Source organism: Myripristis murdjan, chromosome 11, assembly GCF_902150065.1.
Source record: "Myripristis murdjan chromosome 11, fMyrMur1.1, whole genome shotgun sequence".
NCBI classification, from domain to species: Eukaryota; Metazoa; Chordata; class Actinopteri; order Holocentriformes; family Holocentridae; genus Myripristis; species Myripristis murdjan.
In genome coordinates, this window is record NC_043990.1 from 8,865,540 (window position 1) to 8,891,796 (window position 26,257).

Consider the following 26,257-nt stretch of genomic DNA (forward strand, 5'->3'; position numbering starts at 1 on the left):
AACAAAAATGCAGAAAATAAAGCACTAAAAGTAGGGCAACAGAGACTAAAATGAAAATAAGATATATATCCAGATAGAAACAAGAGGAAAATGCACAATAAAAACAGATGAAAACAAATTATAAGCAACGGTAAGAGAGAAAGCGAGCACCACTTACCGTACGGGCTTGTCCCGTGGCGCACACACACTAATGGGCCAGCCTAGGGCTCGGCAGAGCGAGGCGCAACAGGTGAGAAGCTGGCTGTTAGCATTTTGCATGCCACTCTTCCCTCTAACTGCAAGAATACGTTGTCTCTCAATCCTAATGTTGACCCTGAGTGGCTCAGGTTCAGAATACTAAACTGACAATTTTTAGGACTTTTTAAGTGGGTCTTAGTACAGTATAGATCCTTATGGCTTTGACAAATTTGAGAAAACAGTCACTGAAAAGTAAACTAATTCATCAGCTAACTACTGATAGAAGATATTGTCGAATGCACAATTGTTCTGCCTTGATTTCCACCTCTCATTCTGATCCTTGGCTCAGAGCTCGGATGTCCACAATTCTCCAGTGGCAGCTGTTAGTGATTTTCAAGCAAAATGCTGGTTTAAAGTTTCACACATTAATAGTATGCATTAGACAAAACAAACAAAAACAAACACAAAAACTCTCATACACACACACACACACTCTCTTGTGATCTGGACACATCATGCTCAAACAGTGAAGTTAAGATTTTTGCATAGCTGGCCTCTGGTGCACTTACACTCTACACCAACAATGACTTTATAACACTTTTTGAAGCCCCTATGCTTGAGTAAGTAGATTTTTATCACACACTTTAACATTACTGGTGAAACCGTAAACCATTCACACACGGATGAACTACCTGTTGCATTCAATAACACACAAAAATCAGTGTCAAGGATTGTTTGAAATTTGTTGAAATTCTCACACACATTCAATCCATTTTTGACAGATGAACCATATATGATGGAGCAGGACCTATTTTACAACAGAGTGAATGCTGACTGATAATGAGTGTATGTGATCTGTAATAACTGTATATATGTATATAGCGTTGATTTGACACAGTGTAAAATACTGAAATGGAGTGTGTACAGAATGTGTACGACTTTACTAATGCATTAAGCTTTTAGTAAAAATGCATTGTTCTATGAGTGACCATTTTGCAGTATGCAAAATGATCAGATGTCAAATGTGATGGTGCATCGCCTTTAAAAATGGCTGTGCTTCTACTAATGTTACTAACAAAAGCAGAGCTCTACAAGTTTTACCTAACTGCTAGCATGACTAAGGCAGCACTACACTACTGCTGCACCACTAAGGCCATATATTAGCCATATTAGCAGTTAAGCAGATGTATTTTATGATGATAATGATGATAATGACACAATGAAGATGATAGCAACTATGGTGGTGATGGTTGATGACATGGGTGCAAGTTTGTTGGAGATGGGACATGTGAGAGAGGAAAACTCCATGCTAAGGCCCAATTCAGACAGTGTCATCCAATTAATCCTTTTACTAGTTCTGTGTCCACACTGATAATTCTTAATAAAATCTGAAAAATTGAAAAAAAAAAAAAAAAAAAAAAAAAAAAAAAGTCAAATCCAAGGAAAAGTGAGCAACAGAAGTGTTTCAATTGTGAGATTGTTCTACTCCTTGTAACTTTTCCTTGACAGGCAAGGTGCAGGAGGCCAAAGAAAAGTGGCAAGAAATACAGAAATTATATTTTTAGTTTATCTGAAGACATCCAATGTCTGAATAGGGTCTGTGATGTCAGTTAAACCAAACCAAGTCCATGAGTGAGACTTGTGAACAGTGGTGATGTGTGTCAAAAATGCACACGCAGTGGACGGGCAACACACAACATGCTCTACATTACCCACACTCTCACTGGCTCACACACACAAACACAAACTCAGCCCGCGAGCACATTTCAGAGTAAAAGCGCCATTTTAGAAATCGCAGTAGGCAGACCAACTTGGTCAAAGAGCATTTTTTCAAGCTTGCATCAGCAGAACGAGTTCCTGTAATGAACCAACTCCCTCCTCTGTAGTGTGTCCATCCCCTCGTTCCTCCCACACTTCTACCATCATCCATCTCTATCCAACACATGATCCCCTCCTTATATTCTTCCCATCGATACACACAGGCAATACGGTTAACTGCAGGCAACAGTTAACTTGCTGGTATTGCTCCAATTGTTTTAATGCAGATGTATAGGCATACATGCCACATCAAAGCACCAAAATTACAAATTAGAATTACAATTATGTGGTTTGGACAGGAATCAATGAGTAGGGGGTGAGTGTGCCACACTAGCAAGTAACTCTTGCTTAGCCCTGTGTCTCTATGTGCATCTGTTCCTTCTGCCCCCAAAACATTTCCCTTCCAATTTGTGACCAATCCCTCTGTACTCTCTACCTTTCTTTCCTCCTCCTTGGCCAGTTGCTGCTCCAGCTGCTGCAGCTGTTGGGAGGAGCTGTCACACAGTTGGCTGTAGGTGTCAGTCAGCTCGTCCAGCTGGGCAGCTACCTGAGCTCGCTCCTCTGGGGACAACCTGGACATGACACAGGGGAAGAGGTTAGTGTGGTTACGAGACTTCTCCACAACTTTCCATAAATAAGTCTGAGCACCTCCATGACCTAAAAATGTTATTCCTTCCTGGCTTATTGAAAGTGTTTTTTTTTAAAAAAAAAAAAAAAAAAAAAAAAACAGCTGCAAACCTCCATCTAATGCAATAAATGTGTGAAAGAAGTTGTAAATTACCATATTCTGATACATTTATTAAAAATTATATTTATTTAAAAAACAGACTGATATTTATTGACTTCCCCAGAGAATTTGTCAAATTCCCTCCTCTTTCCATTCCTGGAACAGACCCCAGGAAATCCCATGATAGTTTTCAATGACACAAGCAGCGTGTATTTATGTTCATGTGTTATTGCGTGTGGTTCCCTGTGTGTTGCTCTTTTCTGGTTTCTAGGACACAGGGCAGTGTGGCTTGAGAAGTAGAGCAGCTGTCTGGTAATCGGAGGGTTCCTGGTTTGATCCTTGACTCCTCCAGAGAGCATGATGAAGTGTCCTTGAACAAGACACTGAAGCCTTCAATGCTCGTGGTGGTAGCATTTGCCATATGTAAGTGAATGTGTGTGTGAATGGCTGAATATGAGGCAAACATTGTAAAGCACTGCTCGGTAGACCAGCAAATCACTAAAATGCAGTCCATTTATCATTAACATAATGTTATGAGTGTGTGTAACGCATGTGCGGTTAGAAGGTATGCATCCTGTTTGTGTGTATACATGTAACTTACTTGCTGGCCTGTTTAGATAGCAGGAAGACCTGCGTGCTCCTTATGGCTTCAGCTATCTCGTCCTTCTTTGCTGCTAGCTGATCGTTGATGGCCTTTAAAGCACACAGATGAGTGATATGTTTAGTGCAAGTACCATTTATAATGCTTATAGTGCTTTGGATAAAAGTGCAGTGTTAAATGGGACATAATATAATGTGTAACAGTAAGTCTGGCAGAAAAACACTAAGCGGTACCGGTAATTCAGAATATTCATTACAACACTTCAGTGACATGACGTGGGTAGTTTCATTTGCAAAACAGCAACATGCTGCTTGGCACTAATTCAGTTACACACATTCACACTTGGGATCTGCACAGCACAGCCGCAATTTGCTCCTGAGCAGCATCATTGGGCTGGTTGGACGTTAAGTGCGTTACTTAAACATAATTTGTCAGTAGAATGATATGGATATCCAAAATAAATAAAATTATGTTGCATTGTACCTGTTGAGCTGCAAGTGAAGACTCAGCGTTGGATCCCCCAGTCCTTCCCTGAAGGCCTTTGACCCAGCCCAGCAGGTCTGACACCTGGCCCACCCTGGCCTGCTTCTCCTCCTCTACCTCTTTCTGCAAGATACAGAGGTGAAAAGGAACCTTTCACATGGTGCATCTCTTATAATTTACATTTTGAAGGCATCATTTTACCATTAGACAACCATTTGCGATATACAAAATTAACTGTCCCTTTGCACTTTATGCAAATGTTATTAAACCTGATCGTGAGCTCTACATATTACATACAAATTAGGCACATAAAACCAAATAAAGACACAGATGCAGGGTTAATATAAAGCATGGGAAAGGGAAACAAAGTCTCACCTCTTCTTCCTCTAGTCTTCTCAGTGCATCACTGATGTACTTGACGTGCTGGGTTGTCAAGGTGACCAAGGCCGTGTAGCGTGTGCGCAAGTCCATGAACTAGGGAGACAAGCCAAAATGAAAAAAATTTCAATGTACACCGACAAATTACTTTCATACAAACCAAGTGACAGTGAAATTTATCGAAGGAGCAAACCAACATGTCTCCTCACCTCCTGAGTAATGGCGTCAGATGAAGAGTGCATCCTCCTCCTCTTGACAGGGGATTTGTGGGTCGACTCTACAAAGGCTCTGTAGGTCATCAGCTGCAGTTCATAGTCCTAGGGAAAAGAGGTATGACAGATGACACTTAGCTTTTAGTCTTTGAAATTAATTCTATATGTTTCTGTGATTGAGCGCTTATAGTATTTATCTGTAAAATGCCCTTTTATGCAAAACCCCACCCATCCTGTACTCTGTGTCTCTTAAAATAACATTTGTGAATAAAGTCACTATTAATAGAATCTTCTGAAACAGCTCCATACCTTCACTGCGGCGCAGTACTGTTTGGAGTGAGTCTGGCATTCATCTAGTTTGGTCTGGTTCTGTTCAATCTCAGCTACCAGTGCCTAGAGAGGAGTATTAGTCAGAAGATAATAGAAACAATTCATGAAAGGCAGTCAATTACTCTATGTAGGTGGCATTTGTTACTCATTTCTTTCTTCTTTTCTTCTTCTGTTCTGCCATCAAACCACATCCAAAACACATTTCCTGATATCTCTAACACTTATTGGGAAAAATATCATTCTTTGTAATCACTCAATTGTCTTTGTAAGTAACCATCGGTTCATGCTACACTCATCCATCTCAAGTACAGAAGAAATTAAATCTGTATGGCTAACCGTCTGCTGGGCCAGTTGTTCAGACAGGGCTTTGCTGTCTGTCTGTCCAGGCTGTGTGTTTTCTTGTCTCTCTGTGGTCTCCTCTATCCACTTGATAAGTGCAGAGTGTCCATCTCTATACTGCTGCAGGACCGAGCCCAAAGCATCCAGTTCACTTCGTCTGAGACAGAGGGGGCAAACAGATCCACAACATTTAACATACAGATGTCTCACAAAAAAAACTTTGTCTTAAAATGTCATGTTTAAGAAACCAAGGGTGCAGTAGGGATTAGAGACAGGCCTGAACGTCTTTCTGCATGATAATAATGTGACACATTTTGCTGTAGAGGTGTTTCTGCCCTGGAGGTGATTCAGTATCTTGCATGAGGACATTTTGGCAAGGTAGTTGTCTGCTTTGAATTCACTACCCCTCTTTGTTGCCCATGAGAATCAGCTAAAATATAATACTGCTTATTTTAGGTATGACCAGTCCTGTACAACTCAGTACACAAGAAATAAAACTGCCTCGTTTCAGTTTTTTCCTGACATCACCTCCAATTCTTGAGTTTGCGCCATCCCTAGTATAGCTCACTATGTCACCATATGTCTGCTCACATGGTCAAATACAGTAAATTTGGTACATTGGTAAAATTAACTACTCCCGTCTATTTTTCTTCTATCCCCGGATTTGGTCCCCTCTTCCTTATCCTCCCCATTTCCTGCTCACCGAGTCTCCATCTGTCTCTTGATGCCGTTCCACCTCTCTGTTATCTGATTGGCTCTCTCCTGGTAGCGCTCCAGCTCGGGGCTGCGGTCTGGGTGGAGCCTGCTGAGCTGAGAGCCCGCCTCTTTGGCCCGGCCCACCTCCAACTGTAGAGACTGGAAGACGCCCTCCTGCTCCTCCAGCTCCGTCTGCCACTTCTGGGGGGGGGGGGAGAAATAGAAGCATAAGGACATACAGAGCAAGGGTGCAGAGCGAGGGTTTCAGAGCAGATATGAAGCAAACTAGGCCCACCACTAAACATTACAGTGAAAAAAACATATGTCTTTGCCTTTAACTTGACAAAAGCTACAACAAGAGAAGTAAACTAGTATGTACCACTCTTCCCTTACCTTCAGCTGATCTCTGAGCTGGTGGATGGCTGTGGTGTCGGCAGGGACGATATCCTCCTCACTTAGTCTGCTCTCATACTTCCTGACCTGGCTCTCTGCTTCCTCCAGGCTGTGGATCAGGACATCGACAGTCTTTAACCTGGGGAGGATAAAACAACACAGGAGAACAGTTTGACTGTTAGATAATTAAAGTAGTATGCGCCATCAGGATAACAATACATTTATTAAGAAAAACAAACTTGAATCTTAAATATATCCCTGAGCTAATGTAATGTAAAACAAACAAACAAACAAACAAAAAAACAGCCCATTTACTTTCGTAGGAAGACAGTGGACAGGTTGTGCAGTTTGTCTATCTTCTCCACAGCCTGACTGAGTTCTGACCGAAGGACAGGAACGCTGGATGAGGACGGTTTCTCCTCAAAGAAGCTGACACAGCGGCGGGACACCTCACCCAGAGAGGAGCGCAGAGCGTCCAACTCTGACTGCAGCTTCTGGAAATGAAAAAAGAAGTGCATATGATGTTTAAGAACATTAACTAACAAGCTGCCAGTAAACTCCTGCATGGACAAATCTGGAGTGGTGTCCTGGCTTTTGGGAGAGTTTACCATCACTTGCTATGTGAAAGTATCACACAAATACACAATCAATATCATTGGCTACTATAATAATCATCGCTTTTCTAATCAATATCATCTAAATTCTCAGCTAACATTAACTTACTGTGAAATGCTTGTTAAACAGTTATGCTCAATATTGAAAAACCTAGATTTCAAAGAACATTTATGGTCCATTTGAATAAAGACTCCCTCATTGCCCCCTGTGACCAGCAGGTGGGGCTGCCGTGGAGTGCTGACCTCCTGCTCTGCAATCTGGACGGTGTTGTCAGAAGTGTCGCCTGACAGCCGGCTGGGCAGCGGCGTCTGGATGCCTCTCATCAGCCTCTGCTCCGCCTCGTCCACGCGAAGCCTGATGTTTTGGAGCTCCGACAGGTAGGAACGAGAGACAGACTCATCCTTCTCCACTGGAGTGAGAGAAAGGGAGAGAAAAGAGTTACTACATACACACTGCATAAAAATGTTAATTGATAAATTAAAATTCAATCAAAAAAGTTATCAAGTGTTGCTTAAAGGTACAAAACACATGAAATACAACTAAGTTCATGCTGTAGACTAAGATGCCTCTTATTTTGTTAGCAGCACCAATAACCTCTGCAACATTCAACGGTGAAGTTTTATGCTCCATCCAAAACCAGTTCAATAAACTCAACACATTTGTGACTGGCCTTGGTAATCAATTCACAGAAATATGTATTTTCTCATTAAAATCTATCATACTTTACAGGCAGTGGGACAATCACGCTTTGTTTAGAGCTGGCATAACATACAGTTAACAGGACTCCTGTTTGATACAGTGGGATTGTTTTGCTTTGATTTGATTGGTTAGTTGAGTGTATATTGGTCAGTAAGGAAGAACACCAGAGACTGTATGCAACTACATCATTCACCTGTTACTGGGACTCTCATTTGGTGGTTGGTGGCAGTTAATTTTGGACCCTGCATTCCTTTGTGTGTGTGTGTGTGTGTGTGTGTGTGTGTGTGTGTGTGTGTGTCTAAGCATGAGGCATGCATGCATCCATGGGTGTGTGTGTGTGTGTGTGTGTCTTTCCTGTCCTACCTGTCTCCATGTTGAGCAGCAGGTCCTGGCAGTGCTGCTGCGCTTGCTGAGCGTCCTTCTCCAGCTCTCGCCTGTCGGCCGGCGTGAACAGAGAGCTCTCTCTGCTGTCAGACAGGAAGTCGGCCAGCTGGGCCTCCAGGTGATCCAGGACCTGCTGCCGCTCCGCCGGAGACTGACCACGAACCTGACAAAGGACATGAGAGGCAAGAAAGAGACAGAGGATAAGCACAACTGAGCAGAAACCAGAACAGCACAGAATAGAACAGAAAGAACAGAACACCACACAAAATGTGGGTTACCGTGTCTAGGTTCCATGCAGAGACTGTCCTGATGTCCTTGAGCAGGTAGTGCCAGGACACAACACTCTTCATGTTAACATGGAGCTGATGCCACAGAGACATCACCTTCTGGTACAACTGCTCCATCCTGTTGATGAGCACACACACATACACAGGAAATGGGATTGGATCAGGTGTGAATATGCAACAGCAATGTATCCATCAGTTTGTTCCATCTGAAAAAAGTGAGTGTGTGATATCTACAGGGATATACTGTAATTATTGACTGCAAGACATTAAAACAAACTATGGTACTTCAAAAAAAACAAAAAAAAACAAACTTATAATATAAACTAATCATAAACTGGATTTTCTGTATTTTGAAAAAACGGAATAAACATCAGTTATTGATGTTTCCAATAAAATATGGAGGTAAACACTAAATGTCTGCTCTCTAATATGATCGCCACAGTATAAATCATGTTCTGTGCTGGGTGTCTGCCGTACCTGCCGGCCATGTCGATGGCCTCCTGGTTTGGAGGTGGAACAGTAAAACACACCGAAGGGACCATGGCCTCGTTCCCACTGGGACTGATCACCTTCCACTTGGTCCTCTGGGAGTTGTCCTCCAACACACACTCCTCTCCTCGGCTTATGGTTATCTGAGAGGGGGCAGGGGTGCACGATGGATACAGGGAAAGAGAGAGAGAGGAAGAGAAATCGATAGAAGGAGAGATGGGCCACAAATGGAGGGGGAAACAAGATGGAGGGATACGGAGAGTAATGAAGAAAAGAGTGATGGAGGAAGAGGGAGGATGAAGGAGGAGATGGAGGTTGAAATATGGACAAAGTGATGGAAAGATGGATGTGGGAGTGAGAGGAGGTATAGATGAAGAAATAATAAGGGGAAGGGAGAGAAAATGAAGAGAGATGGGTGAAAAAATGGACAAGGGAGAGAGAAATGAACATGGAGAGAATGAGGATGGAGATGTCAAGATAAATGATAACGGTATGAAAAAATGATGGGATACGACAGATTGAATGATGAGCGATGGAGAAAAGACGATGGAAGACAGAAATATGATGCGAGCAACGGGTGAAAGGTCCGATGGAACAGAGGATTGGAAAGGATGCAAAGTAGGTGGAATCAGGAGGGAGAAAAGGGGAAACCATGAAAAAACACGTGAACCAAAAGTTGATAGCAACAAACTCATAATGCAACACAAAATGCAAACATTCATGGGTTTCATGAGGTTAGCAAAAGCCCTAAAATGATCTTATGGTATCAGAGAGGCCAACTCAGGAACTATGCCATGTTGAACTGGAGAGCCACTTCACATCTCTAAAGAGGATGTGAGAGCAGCAAGACTTCTCTAACCTCAAAGTGAGGCGTATTGATACCTGCAACAGGGTTTCACAAATTCATTTTAGCAGCGATTCACTAATAGTGGAAGCATTTACTGTTATTGTGATTTTGAGAAACCCACCGCAGGACAATAGCACAGAGAGCTTGGGTTTAGAAACTGGCATAATTCAGTATGGTTCTGAAAATAAACCTAGAACCTAAATGCTAGGCAAAGCGATGGCTGTGGGTAAGAGTTTTAGGGCTGCACAAACAGTCTACGGCTGTGCAAAACTACAGTCCTGCCTCCAACCCCCGCCACCCCCTCTCACCCCTTCCCTGCACACACACACACCTCAACACATCCATAATGCAAGGCTATGTAGGTAAATACATGAAATGTACATTAAAGCTTAAAGCTGTGAGTTGAAGTTGTCTGACTGACTGAATGAGCCTGGAAGGCACGGCCTGGGTTAGATTCAGTTCAGTTCAGTGATTGCCACCTTCCCTCACCAGCTGATCTCAGTCTGCCTAAAGGTGCCCTTGTTAAACTCCTAAAAGCATAATTACTGGTCTAAAAGTGGCTGAGTCAGTCCCTTCTTAAAACATACTTTTATCAGAGCCTTTCCTGATTTATTTGAGTTATAATTTTCTTTTAACGGTCTTTTATTCGTTTTTTATACTTTTATTTAATTTTTTGCTCCTTTTGCGAAGCACTTTGTAATGTAGATTTGTGATTTGTGAGGTGTTCTATGAATAAAGATTATTAGTAATATTTTTATTCTTAACAGATACCTCACCAAGTTAATTTTATCCTTTCACTCATATTGATCTGGGATAAAAGTTATGATCCAGCATGTGTGCTGTGTGGATTACATCTGATTTTTCAGTTCATTATTCACTTTTCCACCGGTTGGCAGTAAAATAACTAGCGGTTAACTAGCTGATAACTAGCACCTCAGTGTCCAGTATTTACAGCACGACAACCTTTGAGATTATACCATCAACATAATATAGTGAGATAAAATGTTAGCCTGTATAATTGAAGAAGAGGTTAATATTGGACACATGGAAATAAATGGCTGCCAGTGTCCTTGTGGCTCTGTGCTGATCCAAGAGCTCATTTGCTGCGGCCTCCTGGTGGCTCAGCTGGCTCGTGCACGTGCCATGCAGCTTCAACATGTTGGATTCCAATCAACCAGGGACTTTTATCACATGTCATCTTTTTCTCTGTGCCTCAGTCTTTCCTGTTTCACCATATTTTCTGAGTTTGGCTTGATGGTGGCACTACAGGAGAGGCCATGGGGATCACTAAAATCAATACGGTTCTTTTTCTAGGGGTCATGAATATGCAGAGTAAATATGAAAATATTTGAATAAATGATATTTGAATTTCTATGTTCGCAGCAGGGTCTGCAAAGACTGTCACTGATAATTCACAGAGGTAATTACGGCAAAATATCCAAAAGAAAAAATATCGAAAAATAGCCCATTAGGGCTGCGTGTTTCTTTAAGTCAGTTTTATTCTTACTAGCCTGACCACATTTGCTCTTACATGGTACTGGACATGTTCTACTTCAGTGTTTGGTGTTTATTAGCACCTGTAAAGCTGATCACACAGCTGGATTTGACTCAACAGCCACATAGCAGCCACTGGTGTTAATGAGGCATCTGTGAAGTAAGTTGCATGATAGCATCTTGTAATGTGAAAGGCATCTTTAATCTCTGTGGCTGGGTGCCCCGAGTTTACATCTAGGTATTACACAGGATTTAACTGTAAGAAGATATCAGGCTCACAGTGACTACAGATTACTTTACTGGGAGTGAAACTGGATCTGAGATCAGCTGAGAAGAGAGGGGCAACCAGGGCATTGCAGTGTGTGCAGTGTAAGAGCTGGTCTGAGGTGAGAGAGGGAGAACATAGGCAGCTATACCTGAACGTTAGTCTTGCCAGCCCAGCCGACAGACGAGAGGAAGGGAGGAAGAGGAGGAAGAGGAGGGAGTGGCACAAAGGTACATGAGGGTGTGGAGAGAGAGAGAGAGAGAGAGAGAGAGAGAGAGAGAGGAGAAGACACAGGAAAGGGAAGGAGAGAAAGATTACTTGTGGTAATGTGCAAGTTGGACCATAAGTTTGGTGAATACGGAGGCAGCGCTGCAGAGAGCAGACGGACAGCATGTCTCTTTTCATTGTGTAGCTTTCAGCTCTCTTCCTTTTCTTAGACCAGTGATGAGGCGGAAGAGGGGGAGCAGGGGAAAGTGACTTTGGAACGAAGCCCAGCAGCAAGCCCCTGTCCTCCTGCTTCACCTGGCCACAACACGTCTCATACAGCACACTTCACTGAGCAAACCAACCCCGGGGAAGGTAACGCAGTGGACTAAAATAGCAGCATCAGAAACACCTGGGTGTCCACGCCGAGCTACACTCAGCTAGAGAGTCAAGCGAGTGGAAATGCAGATTTTCAACCAAGCCCGCAAACGGGCCGGGATGGATGTATAATTGATAGGCTTTTAGACTCCCTGAGGACATCACAGCTGGAGGAGAGAGCGAGAAACACAGAGAGAGAGAGAGAGAGAGAGAGAGAGAGAGAGAGAGAGAGAGAGAGAGAGAGAGACTTCACTTGTTCCTATGAGTGCTACATAAAAGGGCCATAGAGGGATAAAAACAGATGGCAAAAGAAGTTCTCCTCTTGTCATTAATCATTTCTTTACTTTCAAGAGTCTCTTGGCTATTTTGGGGCTTTAATATCAATCCAGTGAGAGAGACACATGTCAAAGTTTTCTAAGTAGATTAAGGCAAAATATGTTCAAGAGAAATGCAGATTTCATCTAACGTAAAAATTCCATTCCTGTTATAAATCCTTCATCCAATCATTATGCTTATTCAGCTTTCAGAATGGAGCCTGGCTATTTGTACCTGGCACTTAAAAAGAAATGAACACAGTTTGAGCTTGTTAAAATGACATGTGCACTGCTTTAGAATATTCCTCATTAGAGATCATTGATATGACTGTCCATGTAAGCCAACTACAATAGCTGCACAGTGCCTGTGGGAGGGGCTTAGAGAGGAAGTGCAGGGCACAGAGGAGACAGTTGACTGGTGGTGAAGGTCAACAAGACAGAGAAGTGAGGGCAGTGAACTCAGGTGAACTGGAGCTCAGAGATCATACTCTGTGCGCTGACATAGCCCTGTTTGTCAAATAGTGCTTTTTAAATTAGCCTGCATTTACTCAGATAACGCTGACTGAGAAGCGAGATGAGAAAAGCAACACAGACGATTCGATCTGATTTAACTGTAAAGCAAAAGAGCAGTACAAGTCTGCAACATTTGCCTCCATATCTATGTGTAATAAACTCAATTATAATGACAGATTTGCACTTGCAGACTCATACATTTTCATTCTCTTTATGGAGATGAGTCCTCTTTACATTTCAGACATTTAGCAGACACTTGCATCCATACAATCTTGAAATAATGCTTCACTCAGAGATTTAAGGAGTGAAACCCTTCCATCCAGGCTGCTATGGCCGCAAAACATGCACACCTACTGTCAAACACCATGTTTATGAACCACGGTGGGAGCCATACCTCTATCTGTCGGTAGTCACAGATGGCTTTGATGGGTGTGGTCGTTCCCAGGGTGCTCTCTGCACTGCGGGGGCGGAGCTGCACCACCGTCTTGGCCCGGCCGACCAAGCTGGCCACCGAACTGCGGTACTCGATCAGCTGCTCCTTCTCCTCCTGTAGGGGGAAAGTCATCAGTCATTCAAACAGTGAATTACCTTATGAGTTAGTCAGTCATACAGTTACATCAGTCAAAGAGTCAATTAGTTACTGGTCTGTTCCATTGGGTAAATGGACTGCCTATCATTTTTTTTTAATCTTTCAATAATGTGCCTGTCAGTTATCTGCCACTGCTTTCCTCCATGGCAGAAAATCATTTGCTCGTCAAATCATAAGTCAGCATGTAAGTCAATAAATGGCCATCAGCTCAGACTGTCAATCAATGTCAATGTTCCAAGTAAAATACTCATCATCATCAGCTGCTGGATTAGAATGACTACACTGATTAGTTGAGTTCTGTTACCAATAAATAATTCTAAAACTAAGAGTAGCTTTTTTCCTGCACTGCCAGTAGGGACTAAAAACTGATAATCTTGCTTTGAGTTAATAATTTTAAGTCACTTAAACCCTGCACAACCCCACTGAGACACACAGTTATATTTCTTGCTAACTAAATATCTCATAACATAGTGTAGGTCATGCTAATGAATTAAAATTAGGTTATTATGCTGCAGCCCTCAAGGTGAGCGGATTTCATTGTCTCCTGACTCAGCAGCATGTGTTAGCTTGGGTGCTAACCATTAAACATTTAACTGTGTGCATTAACGTAACTCTTCACCCTGATGTGCAGAATTACATTTTATTTCTGTCTCGATCCCAGCAGAGAGATTCATTAAGGATTCATTAGGAGGAGAAAGAAAGAGTGATAGAGAGAAAGGTAAAGCGATAAAGAGGAAGACAGATAGATAGGGCCAGAAACAAAGGTGGAAAGAAAGACAGATGAAAGTGAGATATGGATAAAGAGAGAGGTAGAGACAGACTGGGAAAGAGAGAGAGAGGCCAGATCGAGGCCAGCCTTACTAACATTACACCCTAGACATGAATTTCACACTGGGCTGATCATAGCTGCAGTGAGTGCTACAAGGCAGGCAAATGGCAAGCTGGTAAATCACAATTTAGATCAGAATAGCATTATTTTGTTTGTTCCATCTAAGATCACATTTATACATAACTTTAATCAATGTGAGTTTCTGAAAAGCTGGTAAATTGATACTAGGTAGGTTTAGCCTCTCCCATAGGCTCAACTATCTAATACACATAAAACATGTGATGCCAAACTTCAGGGATCTAGGTATCCATCTTCACTGATGACTTAAGAAATCTGACCATGTATAAACTGGGTCTTTTATATCAATAGTGACATGGCGAGCAACTGCATTTAAACAAATTTACAAATGAAAGAGATGAAGACAAGTGAGCTACGGTCTTGTGTCTCACATCTTGATCTATCTGAAAAAGGATGAGGAGGAGTGATTCAGTATCTTATTTTAAGCCATTATCTCCATCTAACCGAGGTGTGGCTCCATGTTTTCTGTTGAGTCATTCAGACACTTCTACACTACCAGCTTCCCCCCCAGTGAGACATGAACACAGCGAGCTGGAAACTTCATTAACTCGAGGTGGAAACTGATTAACACACACACACAAACAAACACACACACACACACACAAACAGGGACAGGCAGAAAGACAGACGCACACACACAGACATAAACACAGCCACACCGCAAGCAAAGAAGCATTGACACACACACACACACACACACATCCAGACAACACAAATTTTTGAAAAGAACAGTTGTTTGTGGCACACAGGCACACACAGAAACACAACACACACACCTCAATAGTGGCTAGTATATGCTCACTGCTTAGGTCTGTGGAGCGCTGCCACATTCACTCTGCCATCTGCTTGAAGTCAGAAGTGTGCCCGTGTGTGAGCGTGTGTGTGTGTGTGTGTGTGTGTGTGTGTGTGTGTGTGTGTGCATGTGAAGAAACCATGAAGATGGCAGAGCCACTAATGTGCCTCAGGGGGTGTGCACAGGAAGCTTGTTCTGGGGTCAGCATAACTCTACCACTCCAGCAAGCCACATCATAATGTTATAATGTTAACGTCTCAACCCACCATTGTTTCTAATGCCATTTACAGGTGCATACAGCACACACAGGGTGGCAGAAGAACTAAAACCGAGGAAAACAAAAATATCTTCCTTTACAAATGAATGGGCCAATAACTGCCCATAAAAGTGGACTGTGTGAACTGTGAGAAGTGGACATGAAATCTGAGAGAGACAAGGGGGCGGAGGACAGGTACCATGGAGTCCTGCAGCAGGTCTTCTAGTTTGGCCAGTCGGCTGTTCTTGTCGCAGGTGTACTGCCTCTTGATGGTTTCCTGCAGCTGGCGCAGGTATGACTCACAGTCCCGTGCGTCACTCATGAACTGACAGATGACACAAGAAACGAAGCAAAGAGTTGAGATGCAAGATTGTTACAGGGAGAGTCTGGAGAGGACAGAAAACAGCAGTGCGGAGAAAACGGGCTGACATGACTTTATTGTACTCGGCGTAATGAAAAGACAATTCATTTCTCAGGGAAGGTTTACATCAAAAGGCCAACACACCGGAACACATGAAGTGAGTAAAATTATAAACTTTTTTTTTAATCACCTGTGAAAACACACTTTTATCGACGTCATTTCATGTAACTGTTGAGGCAAGACAGGTAACAAAGGACTTCTACGAGACTAGTCTAAATCAAAGGTCAGTAAGTGGATAACAGTTTAATAAAAACTTTAATCCAAATGTAATATATTTCCTCCAGTGACTTTGAAATGAATTATATAGGAAACTACAGGATAAAGAAAATACTGCAAAATAGTGTCCTTATTCAACAAATTCAGTTATGTTCATGAAGTTAACTCAATCTCAGCTTATAAGTAAAAGTGTGGTGATTGTTGTGCCTGGCATGCGTCTCACCTGGAAGTAGGCGGTGTTGTCTTTGAGATGCTGCTCCACACACACACACAGCTGGCCCACCCACTGCCACTGGGTCTGTAGGGCTGCACTGTACGCCTGGGTATGCGCACACACACACACACACGCACAGACGCACACACAGAGAGAGGTAGGGTAGTGAGAAAGACAAAGTGTGTGCCAATTTTTACACAATAGGTCCATGTATTGCCACACAGTAACTACAAGTACAATTTAACTACAAGTAAGACTCAGCAAGTAATTTGACAGGAGATATCTGGCTTGAAAAATGTACTTTTCTACTGATGCTATATATATATATGTATTTTATTAAAATCTCTCCACCCATCTAAATTTTAACCTTTCTAGTCCCGTCTTCAGTAGATGTTTCTGTCAGATCTTTGCTTTAATTCGCAAAGTGTGCTTAGAGTTTCTATTATTATAAAGGTGACTTTGCTGTTTGTGTCAATTATAGCCACTGTGATTCAATGACATCAGTGAGGTGAGCCTGTAATGGAGACGTGTGTAGGAGCATGCAAATTTTGTCAGTGATATTGCAATTCCTACTGGTTGCCAACAGAGGTCAATAAAGGTCAAGCATCACTTGATGCTATACATCTATACAGTTTATTGATGAGGAAACCTTAGGTACCTCCACTGTCTGTTTGGCCGGGTGGTTCTCCTGACACAGACGGTCAGCTGTCTCCTGCAGGGACCGCATCACACCCTGCTTCTCGTCCAGCTCTGACTTCATTTCCTGTAAACAGGGAGGGAAGCGATGGAGGTCAAAGACAATGGTACAAAGCGATTTTAATGCCTTTACCTCACTATAAAATGAGTGTGTGCATACAAGTGTACACGTTCATGGCAGCAGTATTTCTAACTGTCAGTGTGAATTCGGATGTGCTTGGTCGAAATTCATTCTAAACAAATAGTAAAGGTATGCTGTTTTATGTACAGGTTTGGATTTTATGAATGTCAAGTGAATTTAATAAAATGTTATAAGCTATAAGTAGTTGATTAAGCCAGATAATTAACCACATAATTTCAATAAAATATTAAAAAATTCAACCCCCATGAAGAATGTGTCTTTTGTTTTGTATGATCATAATAATATTGCTCAGACCCAGTAATATGTTTTTATCTTCAGATAAAAAAGCATGAAGAATGGCCAAGGCTGGTTACAATACAATACAATACAACTTTATTTGTATAGCACATTTAAAAGAACCACGGGGGTAGCCAAAGTGCTGCACAGTAAAACGGCCAATACGTTTCAGTTCTTGAGAGATTTCTTGATATCTAATTTATTCACCTCCAAACAACTCATGAAAACACCCTTTATCTGAATTTCATTTTCTGCAACATTTCAAAACCTTGTGTGAAATCTGCTTGACATTTGGATGGAGACATTGCTAATGTTTACTGTAGAATTTAAGAGGTGGAACAGGATGCCCCACTTAAAAGCAGCGTAAATTGGTTTGAATTGAGGATTTTAGTGTTAGAGCGACTCTCTTCCAACTCTGCTGGGACACATTTCTGAGGGAACTGTTGGTGTGACTGAACATCCCGTCCCTCCACTCACATTGTGCAGCTCTCTCTTGGCGTTGATGTTGGTGTTGCTGTCGCTCCAGTCGTAGGCAATCTCCTCCTCCTCCCTCTCGTTGAGCCAGATCAGCTCCTCAGTGCAATGCGACACGAACGCGTGCAGGCTCTCCAAGCTCCGCAGGCGCCATGACGAATGTTCCTATGGCAACGACACAAACAAACATCATGCTCGCGCCACTCAGCAGCACAGAGAGATGGAAAAAAGAAAACAGCCTCTTCTTTCTGGTTGTTAGCACTGTACTGCTGCTTTTAGTACATTTGCATTTGGGCTGTTACTGGATATTCCCATTCGGAGTGAATTACTGTGAAAGGTACATAAAATTAACTGAAAACCATACTGCAGCTCATCATTACAAGCAGCTGATGTACAGTTAAAGAGTGCAGGAGGCAAAAACACAGGCCCTAAGGTCATCGAATATTCATAAGGATTATAGAGGTGTCAGATAAAGAAGAAACAAAGGAGACAAAGAGCCAAGAAAAAAACAGCCTTTTACCTTTTCTGTATAAGGCCACAAAATAACCTTTAAGAAGTACCCCATTCAGGTCATTTATTTAATTTTAATCTTTTTACTATTATTTTCAATTAAAATCGAAAATCAAATTACTTGAAATAATGTGTTTAACTAACTTGTTAACTAACTTGTTTTTTTTTTTATTTGCAATTTAAACTTGGCTTGTTGTTTTAACTGAATTCATTCATACTTAACCCTTTAAAACCTGAGCAAATTGGCTTGATTTCTTTCAAAAGAAAAATGGGGAAAAAGGCAATGAGCACCTTAGCTAGAAATGACCTGAGAATTTACAAGAAATAAGTAAAAATAAGTAAAAAGTTAAAAAAAAAAATTCCCTATTTTTTTTTTTAAATAATTTTCTAGTAATCTCTCTCTTGCTCTCTATTTCAATTTCCCAGTCTTTTTATTAATTTCTTACAAATTTTGGGGTCATTTCTTGCTCATTGCCTTTTGTCCTATGTTTTTCAAAGTGAAAAAAGCCAATTTGCTTAGGTTTCTAAGGGAAACGCAATTACTCAGATTGCTTAATTGAAGGCAAAATGTGTGGAGAGATAAAAAAAAAAAAAAAGCTGCAGAAGCCATGACGAATGCAGCTGAGCTGACTAGAGACACACATGACTGTCCACTGAGAAGGAGAGGTTCAGGACCTTTTCATGCAAAAACTTACACACATACACACACAGCAAGTATAGATACTGTACTCTCAATATACATACAGAAATGCACAAAAACAGCCTATATCAGTCCTGTAGAACTGAAAATATTGTGTCCAAAGAGGTGAGACAGAGACAAGAGTGAAACGAGAGTGAACGAGAGAGCACATGCATAATTTTCTGCATTTAGCATGAGATTTACTATTGCGGTCATGCTATAATGGGATTTAAGTGTGAATGGGGACTGAAAAGGGAAGTGGTGAGGTGCAGTAACACCATTCACACTCTCACACCCACACACACACACCCACACCCACACATGCTCTCAAAATCACAGATGGACCCCTCTTTAATTCTACATAAATATACATAGAGACACACAGCCTTTTACAAAGCTAAAGATAATAGTGACCTGACTGAGTGCGCACACACACACACACACACACACACACACACACACACACACACACACACACACACACACACACACACACACACACACACACACACACACACACGGTGGTTGAGACTGACCAGTAGTTTGCAGTATTGGTGCTCCAGCTTGGCCAGAGTTTCAGAGTAATTGCTCTTGAAGTTAGGGGAGACTTTAGCCTGGAGGAGAGAACAACAGCAAAGGTTTCATTAGAAAACACAGCTCTCAGCAGAAAGTCTGTGTGTGTATGTGTGTGTGTGTGTGTGTGTGTGTGTGTGTACCTCATAGTTGCGTGCTTCCTGCAGACTGCTGAGCAGCTCCTCCACTGCAGTGTGTATGGTGTTGTGCTCTTGGAGATTGTTTTCTACAGACGGCAGGTCAGCGCCCCACTCAGCACGTTCCAACAGATCCTAACACACACACACACACACGCGCGCACGCACGCACACACACGCACGCACGCACGCACGCACACACACACACACACATACACACACAGATTCAGGTAAGAGTTCACAGTCTGGTCAAAATAAATCCAATTGGGTCCAACTGGGAAAATATTTTGCATTATCCTACATTACTAAAAACTTTTTTTTCATCTTTTATGCTATGGTGGTAGTGCTGTGGTAGAGCAGGTTCTGAGCAGGTTTTTAAAAGCTATCACAACTAATTATCAGTTTAGCTTCAATTTGGTAAAGTGCCATAAGTTTCATTGCATAAATTTGATATTGTTAAAGTACTGTAAGTATTACGTAACCTTATGCTATGTCTGTCCTGTTGTGTGGGCCTAAATGTGGTCAGCAGCATAAATTTTCCTACTATAAAATATGTCAAATGTTACAGTATTTGTCGTTATTGTTATATTTTTACAGAGTTTTTTGCAGCGTTGTACCCAGAGTATAAGTAGCCTGTCACATATCTGACTGATATTCTGTCATGTCACAGCTGGACAGTTTTACAACTGCTGCTGACCAAATAATATTAATACCATTATCATAATTATTAAGACAACCACTGACCTGTGTCTCCTCCACCCATCCCAGCAGTTCATAGATGAACCGCAGGCTGCCTTCATCCTCTGATGAGGACATGGCCACCAGCTGGGAGCGGGCCATGGGTCTCCGGAGCAGGGCGGCGCCGACCGCTCCCACAGCGCCCACGGCTCCCAGCAGGGTCTGCCCCAGGGAGAGGCCGCTGTCGGTGGGCCGCTGGCCTGTCTGCTCCACCCCGGTGGAGCCCAGGGCCTGGGAGAAGTGACCTTTCCTGTAGACGCTGGAGCACTGCAGTCTGAGGGAGACCAGTTCCTCTTGTAGGCAGGACACTCTGACAGGAGAGAGAAGAGACACTGAGGGTTAAACACTTTGCTCAAAGGAAGCTCATTAGTAGTCCATCTACAACTTTTAAGCCAGTAACACCAATCTTCAAAGACACCGACTGTTTTTCAACACACCAAGCTTGCACCAGTAGAGTCCAGCAGGGCATCAAACTTCTTTGATACATCTGATTCAAGCTAAACTTTTAGGAGCATCAACAGAGGTGCTGCACAGCTGTTTTTAATGACATCTCTAGAGCCAGTGTACGAAAAGAAACTAACTCAATTCCCAATGAAGATGATGTTGTTGCTGTTTCCGTTATTTAAATCAGTACAATATGTCCATGTTATAATGCAGATTTTTGATACATTTCCAAGTTGCAGTCAATTATTATTACATGTTTTCAAAATTCATTCACTGGCTGTCATTGGAAGATCACAAACTGGCTAGTTTCCAGAGTTTTATTTAAAACAGAGAGAGGAGATGGCATGTCTGTAAAGTTCTGTTTCCATCATGTTATGACACCAGGGACTGACACCAGACTAAACCTGATAAACACTAGCAAATAATGTAACTGTAGCAGGTACCTATCAAGATTAAATGAGGAAATATAAACATTAAAGTCTGTTGGTCTTCAGAGTATAATCAGGAGATGACAATATCTACCAAGTCACAGAATTTATGTCACCATGAAGGAAATAATTTATTCCTATCTCCTGTCTGTATATTTGCACCAAACAAGGGATTAGTGTTAGTGCCACGTTCCCCCTGGAATAACAAAAGATTATTTTGTCAATCAGTCAAACCCATCCCCTTTACAGAATCCACACAAAAAACCCAGCACAGACCCCTCTGTCCTGTCTCACCTGAAGGCCAGCTGATCGACCTGGTAGTACTTCTCGTCTCGCAGGACTTTGAGGTCCTGGTTCAGCTGTCTGAGCAGAGACTCGCAGTCCTGAAGGTAACAGGCCAGTTCTCGCTCACACTGCACCGCCTCGCCGCTCTCCACACGGGACATGTCCTGCACACCACAGCATGAAATTATTTGACGGACTGAGTTTGTTTCATTGTTTGTTCACTTACCTTATGCATTTAAGGAACCGTTTTATGTGGTTAATCTTTAGTGTTTACCCCAGGCACAGATTCAATTATGATAAGATGGAGCTTCAATTATTCTTCTTCAATGTGAGGAAATTGGGCTGTTGCAGCGGCCAGTGCTAACAGGTTACAGCAAGAACCAATATTATATACACAAGAATATATAAACATATGCAAAGGACAGTTTCAACACTATAAAATGTACAACATATGAATGGGAAAAATAAGCGTGCGCAAAATAACAACAGCAAAATGAAAACAAAACAAAAAAAGTGCTCAAACTACAAATTGAAAAACCTAAATTATGAAATAAACGCAGCAGGAAATAAGTGGAAGCCTTACAAAATTGTGAAATATTTGCAATATGTAAAAGAAAGATATGAGATGTTAATAAAATGTGAATTTTTCAGAAAATGTACAAGTTGTACAACTGAAATCAATTTGTCTATTTTCACCCACATGTGTGTGTGTGTGTGTGTGTGTGTGTGTGTGTGTGTGTGTAGTACTTACAGCTTGTAGTGTGTTCTTGGCCAGGGTGAGTTTCTCCTCACAGTCCAGAGCCATGTTCTGGATCTTATTGGCCCTTTGAAGTAGCAGCTCAAGCCTGAAACACACATACACACACACACACACACACACACACACACACACACGTGTATGTGCACGCATACACGCATACGCACACACACACACATACACGCATACACACACACACACACGCACACGCGCACACACACACACACACACACACACACACACGCGCACACACACACACACACACACACACACACACACACACACACACACACACGCGCACACACACACACACACACAGCTTAAAGGGGCACATCAGTGAAAATCAACACTGATGAGCAACAGAGCCCAAGGCGTGGCACCAACATTGTTGTTATAATCACAAACATCTTGCTGCCAGGAAACATTTGATTTGATTGGATTTGTATGTGTGTGTGTGTGTGTGTGTGTGTGTGTGTGTGTGTGTGTGTGTGTACCTCTCCACAGCCGGCCGTAGAGCCTTCTCTCTCTCCAGCATCTCCAGGATGAGTTTCCCCCACTCATCCTCCAGGTCGTTGGGATGGAGGCCCTGAGGAAGCTTAATACGACCAAACTCTATCCACACCTGTACACAGACACACACACATACACACACACACACACACACACACACACACACACACACACACATTAAGTATATAGCAAACATAAAAATTGCAGCCAAAAACCCACATAAGATAAGAGATAAGATAAGATATTCCTTTATTAGTCCCACGGTGGGGAAATTTCACGCATCACAGCAGCAAAGTGGATAGCATTAACATTAGCTATATCCCATCATATTTCAACATTAAGACAAATTTTAAACACATTAAGGCTGCAAAAAATCTGCAGGTCAATTTAAGTCAGGACTGTGTACTCAACCAACAGAAACACAGAATGAGCAAATAATTTGGTGGATGAGTCTATGTGGTTCTCATAGCAAGACTGAAAAATTATGCACTTATTCCATGTTTTTGTCACTTGAGTGTGTATGGTCCCCATTTTGAGGATTTCACTTATTCCAGCGTCACCATGGGTGACTTGAGGCGGACACACTCATACACACGAGGACTCCACTGCATCAGTGGTTAGATGCTTGAACAATCATAAGTTGTGCCACAGAAAACACCCTAGAAACATCAACTGAGTGGGAATAAAGGAGGAACTATGACCAGCTATCATGTGTTTTATCAAACCATCCATTGATGACAGAGAGACAGTGAGGATCCTGTAGCTTTGGGAAAAGGATGTTCGGCAAAACACAAACATAAACACTCTGGAATGCAAACTGATGTGGTTTCTCTCACACACAGACATATATGCTGGAAGACAAATTCTGTCTCTTTGTCTCCTTGAGCTGAACCCCATGATGAACGGTGAGCCCTGCACATGGTGCCAAAACTCGGTTACTTTATCCTCCACCCTTCCACCCCTTCACTCTGTCCCCTTTTCCCCTCCTTCACCTCCTTTCCCCTTCCTGTTAACTAACTAGAGTCTAGGACAGTATAAAAAAATTCAAAATAACAATAACCATGACCAAAATAATCACAGATTTGGGTATTTTTGTGGTATCAGCACTTTCAGAAAATGCTAAATATATTGATTTTTTTTTTTTTTTTTTAACCAGGAGAGTCGCACTGAGATTAAGAATCTCTTTTTCAAGGGAGACCTGGCCAAGACAGGCAGCAGCAGAAATAAAAACACAGTTATTGACAGAAAACACAAAAGGAGACAAAAAGGATCACAGCCACAACCTTCTACGAGTTTGTTAACAGTACTGTTTCAGCCGGAGTCTGTTAATCATTTAAAGTTAACAAAAGCTTTTCTTCCCCACTAAAGCACCACCGTTTGTTGTAAGGAGTTATATCAAATAAAAGGTAGGCTAATTCTGATTTACCAGCTAGTTTTGCTAGTTTGCAGATCCTTACTGGAGGAGCTAATAGGAGATGCACAATCCTTGATGTGACTCATCACCATAGCAAAGACTGACAATCACTGTTTTACTGTGTATGAGCCAAATGACCATGGCAAATAGTTCAATGACTGTTCTACTTCTTTCAAGGTCTGTGGGTGCAGGTAATCGTCAGATATTTTATCCTGGTTCACGGTAAAATCCGGTGACAGTTTCATCCGTGTTCCTCACCTCCAGCAGTTTGTAGAGGTGTTCGATGTGACTCTTCTCCATCTCCTTGGCAGGGATCTCCGTCTCTTTGAAATGGACGTACTCATTGTAAAGTGCCTGAAGGAAGGGTGGGACACAGAGGTTATTGATGAGAGCAAGGGTCAATATTACCACAGGCCCTATCATTTAAGTTCAAACAGAAAATCAATACCCGTTATCGGGGTAAAAGCTTTGTAATTACAGTCTCTCTCCCTGGGTGGTCATTACCCCTTTTTTCTCAGCAAAACATGCTCCTCAGGCAAAGTGCTCAATCTCTACCTCTAGCTAAGGATTAACCCTCTTTCTGCTCCGTCCTCCATCCTCCGTCCTAAATCCTGAGCCTGTCAGACATGCTTTCTCGCTTCATCATGCTCTTGTTTTCTTTCCTCAACTCCTCTCCTCTGCAAGCTATTTGCTTTCCTCAATCAATTTCTTTCTCTCAATCTGCCTCATTCGTATTCCCTCACACCTCTCTTCTGAGTCCGACAACTCCATTTCATCAAACTCCCTCCCTCTACCCCGTTATTTTCCTCTAAGGCCTTCCAGGAAGTGTCTGTCAGGTCCAAGCATCATCCCCGTGAAATCTGTCCCCACATTCCCCCCACCTTTTCTCTTGGCAGCATGTTGGTGTTGCTCAACAGCTAAAGCTTTGCAAAAACGAACAGGATTTGATTCACTGGAGCTAACTACATTTGAAGGGGGCATATTATGCCTTTTTGTTTGTTTGTTTGTTTTCTGTCATATAGTTGATGTTACAATGCCAGATGTTCATATTCTACGTGGCTAAAGATTCAAGAGGAGAGGCTCAGGCAGTAGTGAGATCAGAGAAATAGAGAAATACAACATTATTTTCTAATTGTTTCACAGCAGCAGAGAACAAATAAACACACCCAGATTCATTGTAAATGCAGCCGTAGTAATGTTTTGTTATTTTTGTTTTTCAATGTTTAGTTGACTTACAATCACTCTCACTTTCGCTAATGTAAGCCATAATCATTGGGTCACTAATCCTAATTGTAATCATCATCCAGTGTTTCCCCTACAGTTTATTAGAGGCCCACCACCGAGAAATTCAAGTTGTAGATTTTTAAGTTCAAGTTGTAGATTCTATTTTAATTCCATGATTTCCATGATTTTATTTTAACCAAAAGGACTGATAACACGTGTTCTTTATATAAAAAAACAAACAAACTGTAATTTGCGCAATTTCAGAGTCTAATGCTTTGCTATGGTTTCGTTACATTCATACGGTGCATTTCTCCTCTCCTCTGCGATGGCCGGGGCTCCCCCCTCGTTCCTCTCTCACAACACACACCTGCACTCACACCGGTGACACACACACCCGCCCACACAGCGGAGGAGATGGGAGTGTTGCCCACCGTTACAATGAGAAAAAATAACAACAAACAAACAAGCAATAATTGTAAATGGAAGACCGGAGGTTTCCTAAGCCAAAATATCGGCGTTTTTTAAACGAACTGTATGTGGCGAGGCGGGAAGCGGAGGTAGCTCTGTGGCTGCTGCTAGCCAAAGTGAGAGCACCTCTCCCAGCCCCGGCCACAACGCCGCCTGATCTTCTGCCCCTATTAACATCGCCACGACTGGTCCAAACACTCCTGTTCCAGCCCTCCCACCGCAGCACTCCGGTGTGTCACCGGTGTGAGTGCAGGTGTGTGTGCTGTGAGAGAGGAGCGAGGGGGGGAGCCCCACCCGTCGCAGAGGACAAGAGAAATGCATTGTATGAATGTAACAAAACCATAGCAATGCATTAGACTCTGAAATTGTGCAAATTACAGTTTTTATTTAATAAAATGAACATGTGTTATCCTGTTGCCCACCTAGGAAAAAAAATTGGCCACCAGCACCTTGGCAGGCTTAC

The 26,257-nt window shown here is 42.2% G+C and overlaps 1 protein-coding gene across 8 annotated transcripts in view; it reads right to left on the minus strand.

The window, feature by feature from the left end:
* macf1a (microtubule actin crosslinking factor 1a) overlaps nucleotides 1–26,257 on the minus strand; it is a 167,046-nt gene that overhangs the window by 95,326 nt on the left and 45,463 nt on the right. For 6 of the 8 annotated variants that reach the window (XM_030063172.1, XM_030063170.1, XM_030063171.1 and 3 more), the window contains exons 10-36: nucleotides 24,361–24,456; nucleotides 22,673–22,800; nucleotides 22,173–22,266; nucleotides 21,431–21,585; nucleotides 20,271–20,574; nucleotides 19,533–19,661; nucleotides 19,353–19,430; nucleotides 17,631–17,792; nucleotides 16,698–16,802; nucleotides 16,049–16,144; nucleotides 15,388–15,513; nucleotides 13,038–13,190; nucleotides 11,386–11,397; nucleotides 8,617–8,771; nucleotides 8,131–8,257; nucleotides 7,832–8,015; nucleotides 7,012–7,178; nucleotides 6,470–6,648; nucleotides 6,155–6,293; nucleotides 5,769–5,962; nucleotides 5,063–5,222; nucleotides 4,706–4,789; nucleotides 4,394–4,501; nucleotides 4,182–4,280; nucleotides 3,807–3,929; nucleotides 3,324–3,415; nucleotides 2,432–2,567 (exon numbers count right to left, since the gene is read on the minus strand). In XM_030063172.1, coding sequence (XP_029919032.1) covers nucleotides 2,432–2,567; nucleotides 3,324–3,415; nucleotides 3,807–3,929; nucleotides 4,182–4,280; nucleotides 4,394–4,501; nucleotides 4,706–4,789; nucleotides 5,063–5,222; nucleotides 5,769–5,962; nucleotides 6,155–6,293; nucleotides 6,470–6,648; nucleotides 7,012–7,178; nucleotides 7,832–8,015; nucleotides 8,131–8,257; nucleotides 8,617–8,771; nucleotides 11,386–11,397; nucleotides 13,038–13,190; nucleotides 15,388–15,513; nucleotides 16,049–16,144; nucleotides 16,698–16,802; nucleotides 17,631–17,792; nucleotides 19,353–19,430; nucleotides 19,533–19,661; nucleotides 20,271–20,574; nucleotides 21,431–21,585; nucleotides 22,173–22,266; nucleotides 22,673–22,800; nucleotides 24,361–24,456 — 3,585 coding nt within the window. The remainder of the gene's footprint in view (nucleotides 1–2,431; nucleotides 2,568–3,323; nucleotides 3,416–3,806; nucleotides 3,930–4,181; nucleotides 4,281–4,393; nucleotides 4,502–4,705; nucleotides 4,790–5,062; nucleotides 5,223–5,768; nucleotides 5,963–6,154; nucleotides 6,294–6,469; nucleotides 6,649–7,011; nucleotides 7,179–7,831; nucleotides 8,016–8,130; nucleotides 8,258–8,616; nucleotides 8,772–11,385; nucleotides 11,398–13,037; nucleotides 13,191–15,387; nucleotides 15,514–16,048; nucleotides 16,145–16,697; nucleotides 16,803–17,630; nucleotides 17,793–19,352; nucleotides 19,431–19,532; nucleotides 19,662–20,270; nucleotides 20,575–21,430; nucleotides 21,586–22,172; nucleotides 22,267–22,672; nucleotides 22,801–24,360; nucleotides 24,457–26,257) is intronic. The other 2 variants (XM_030063174.1, XM_030063173.1) reach the window with 1 other exon arrangement.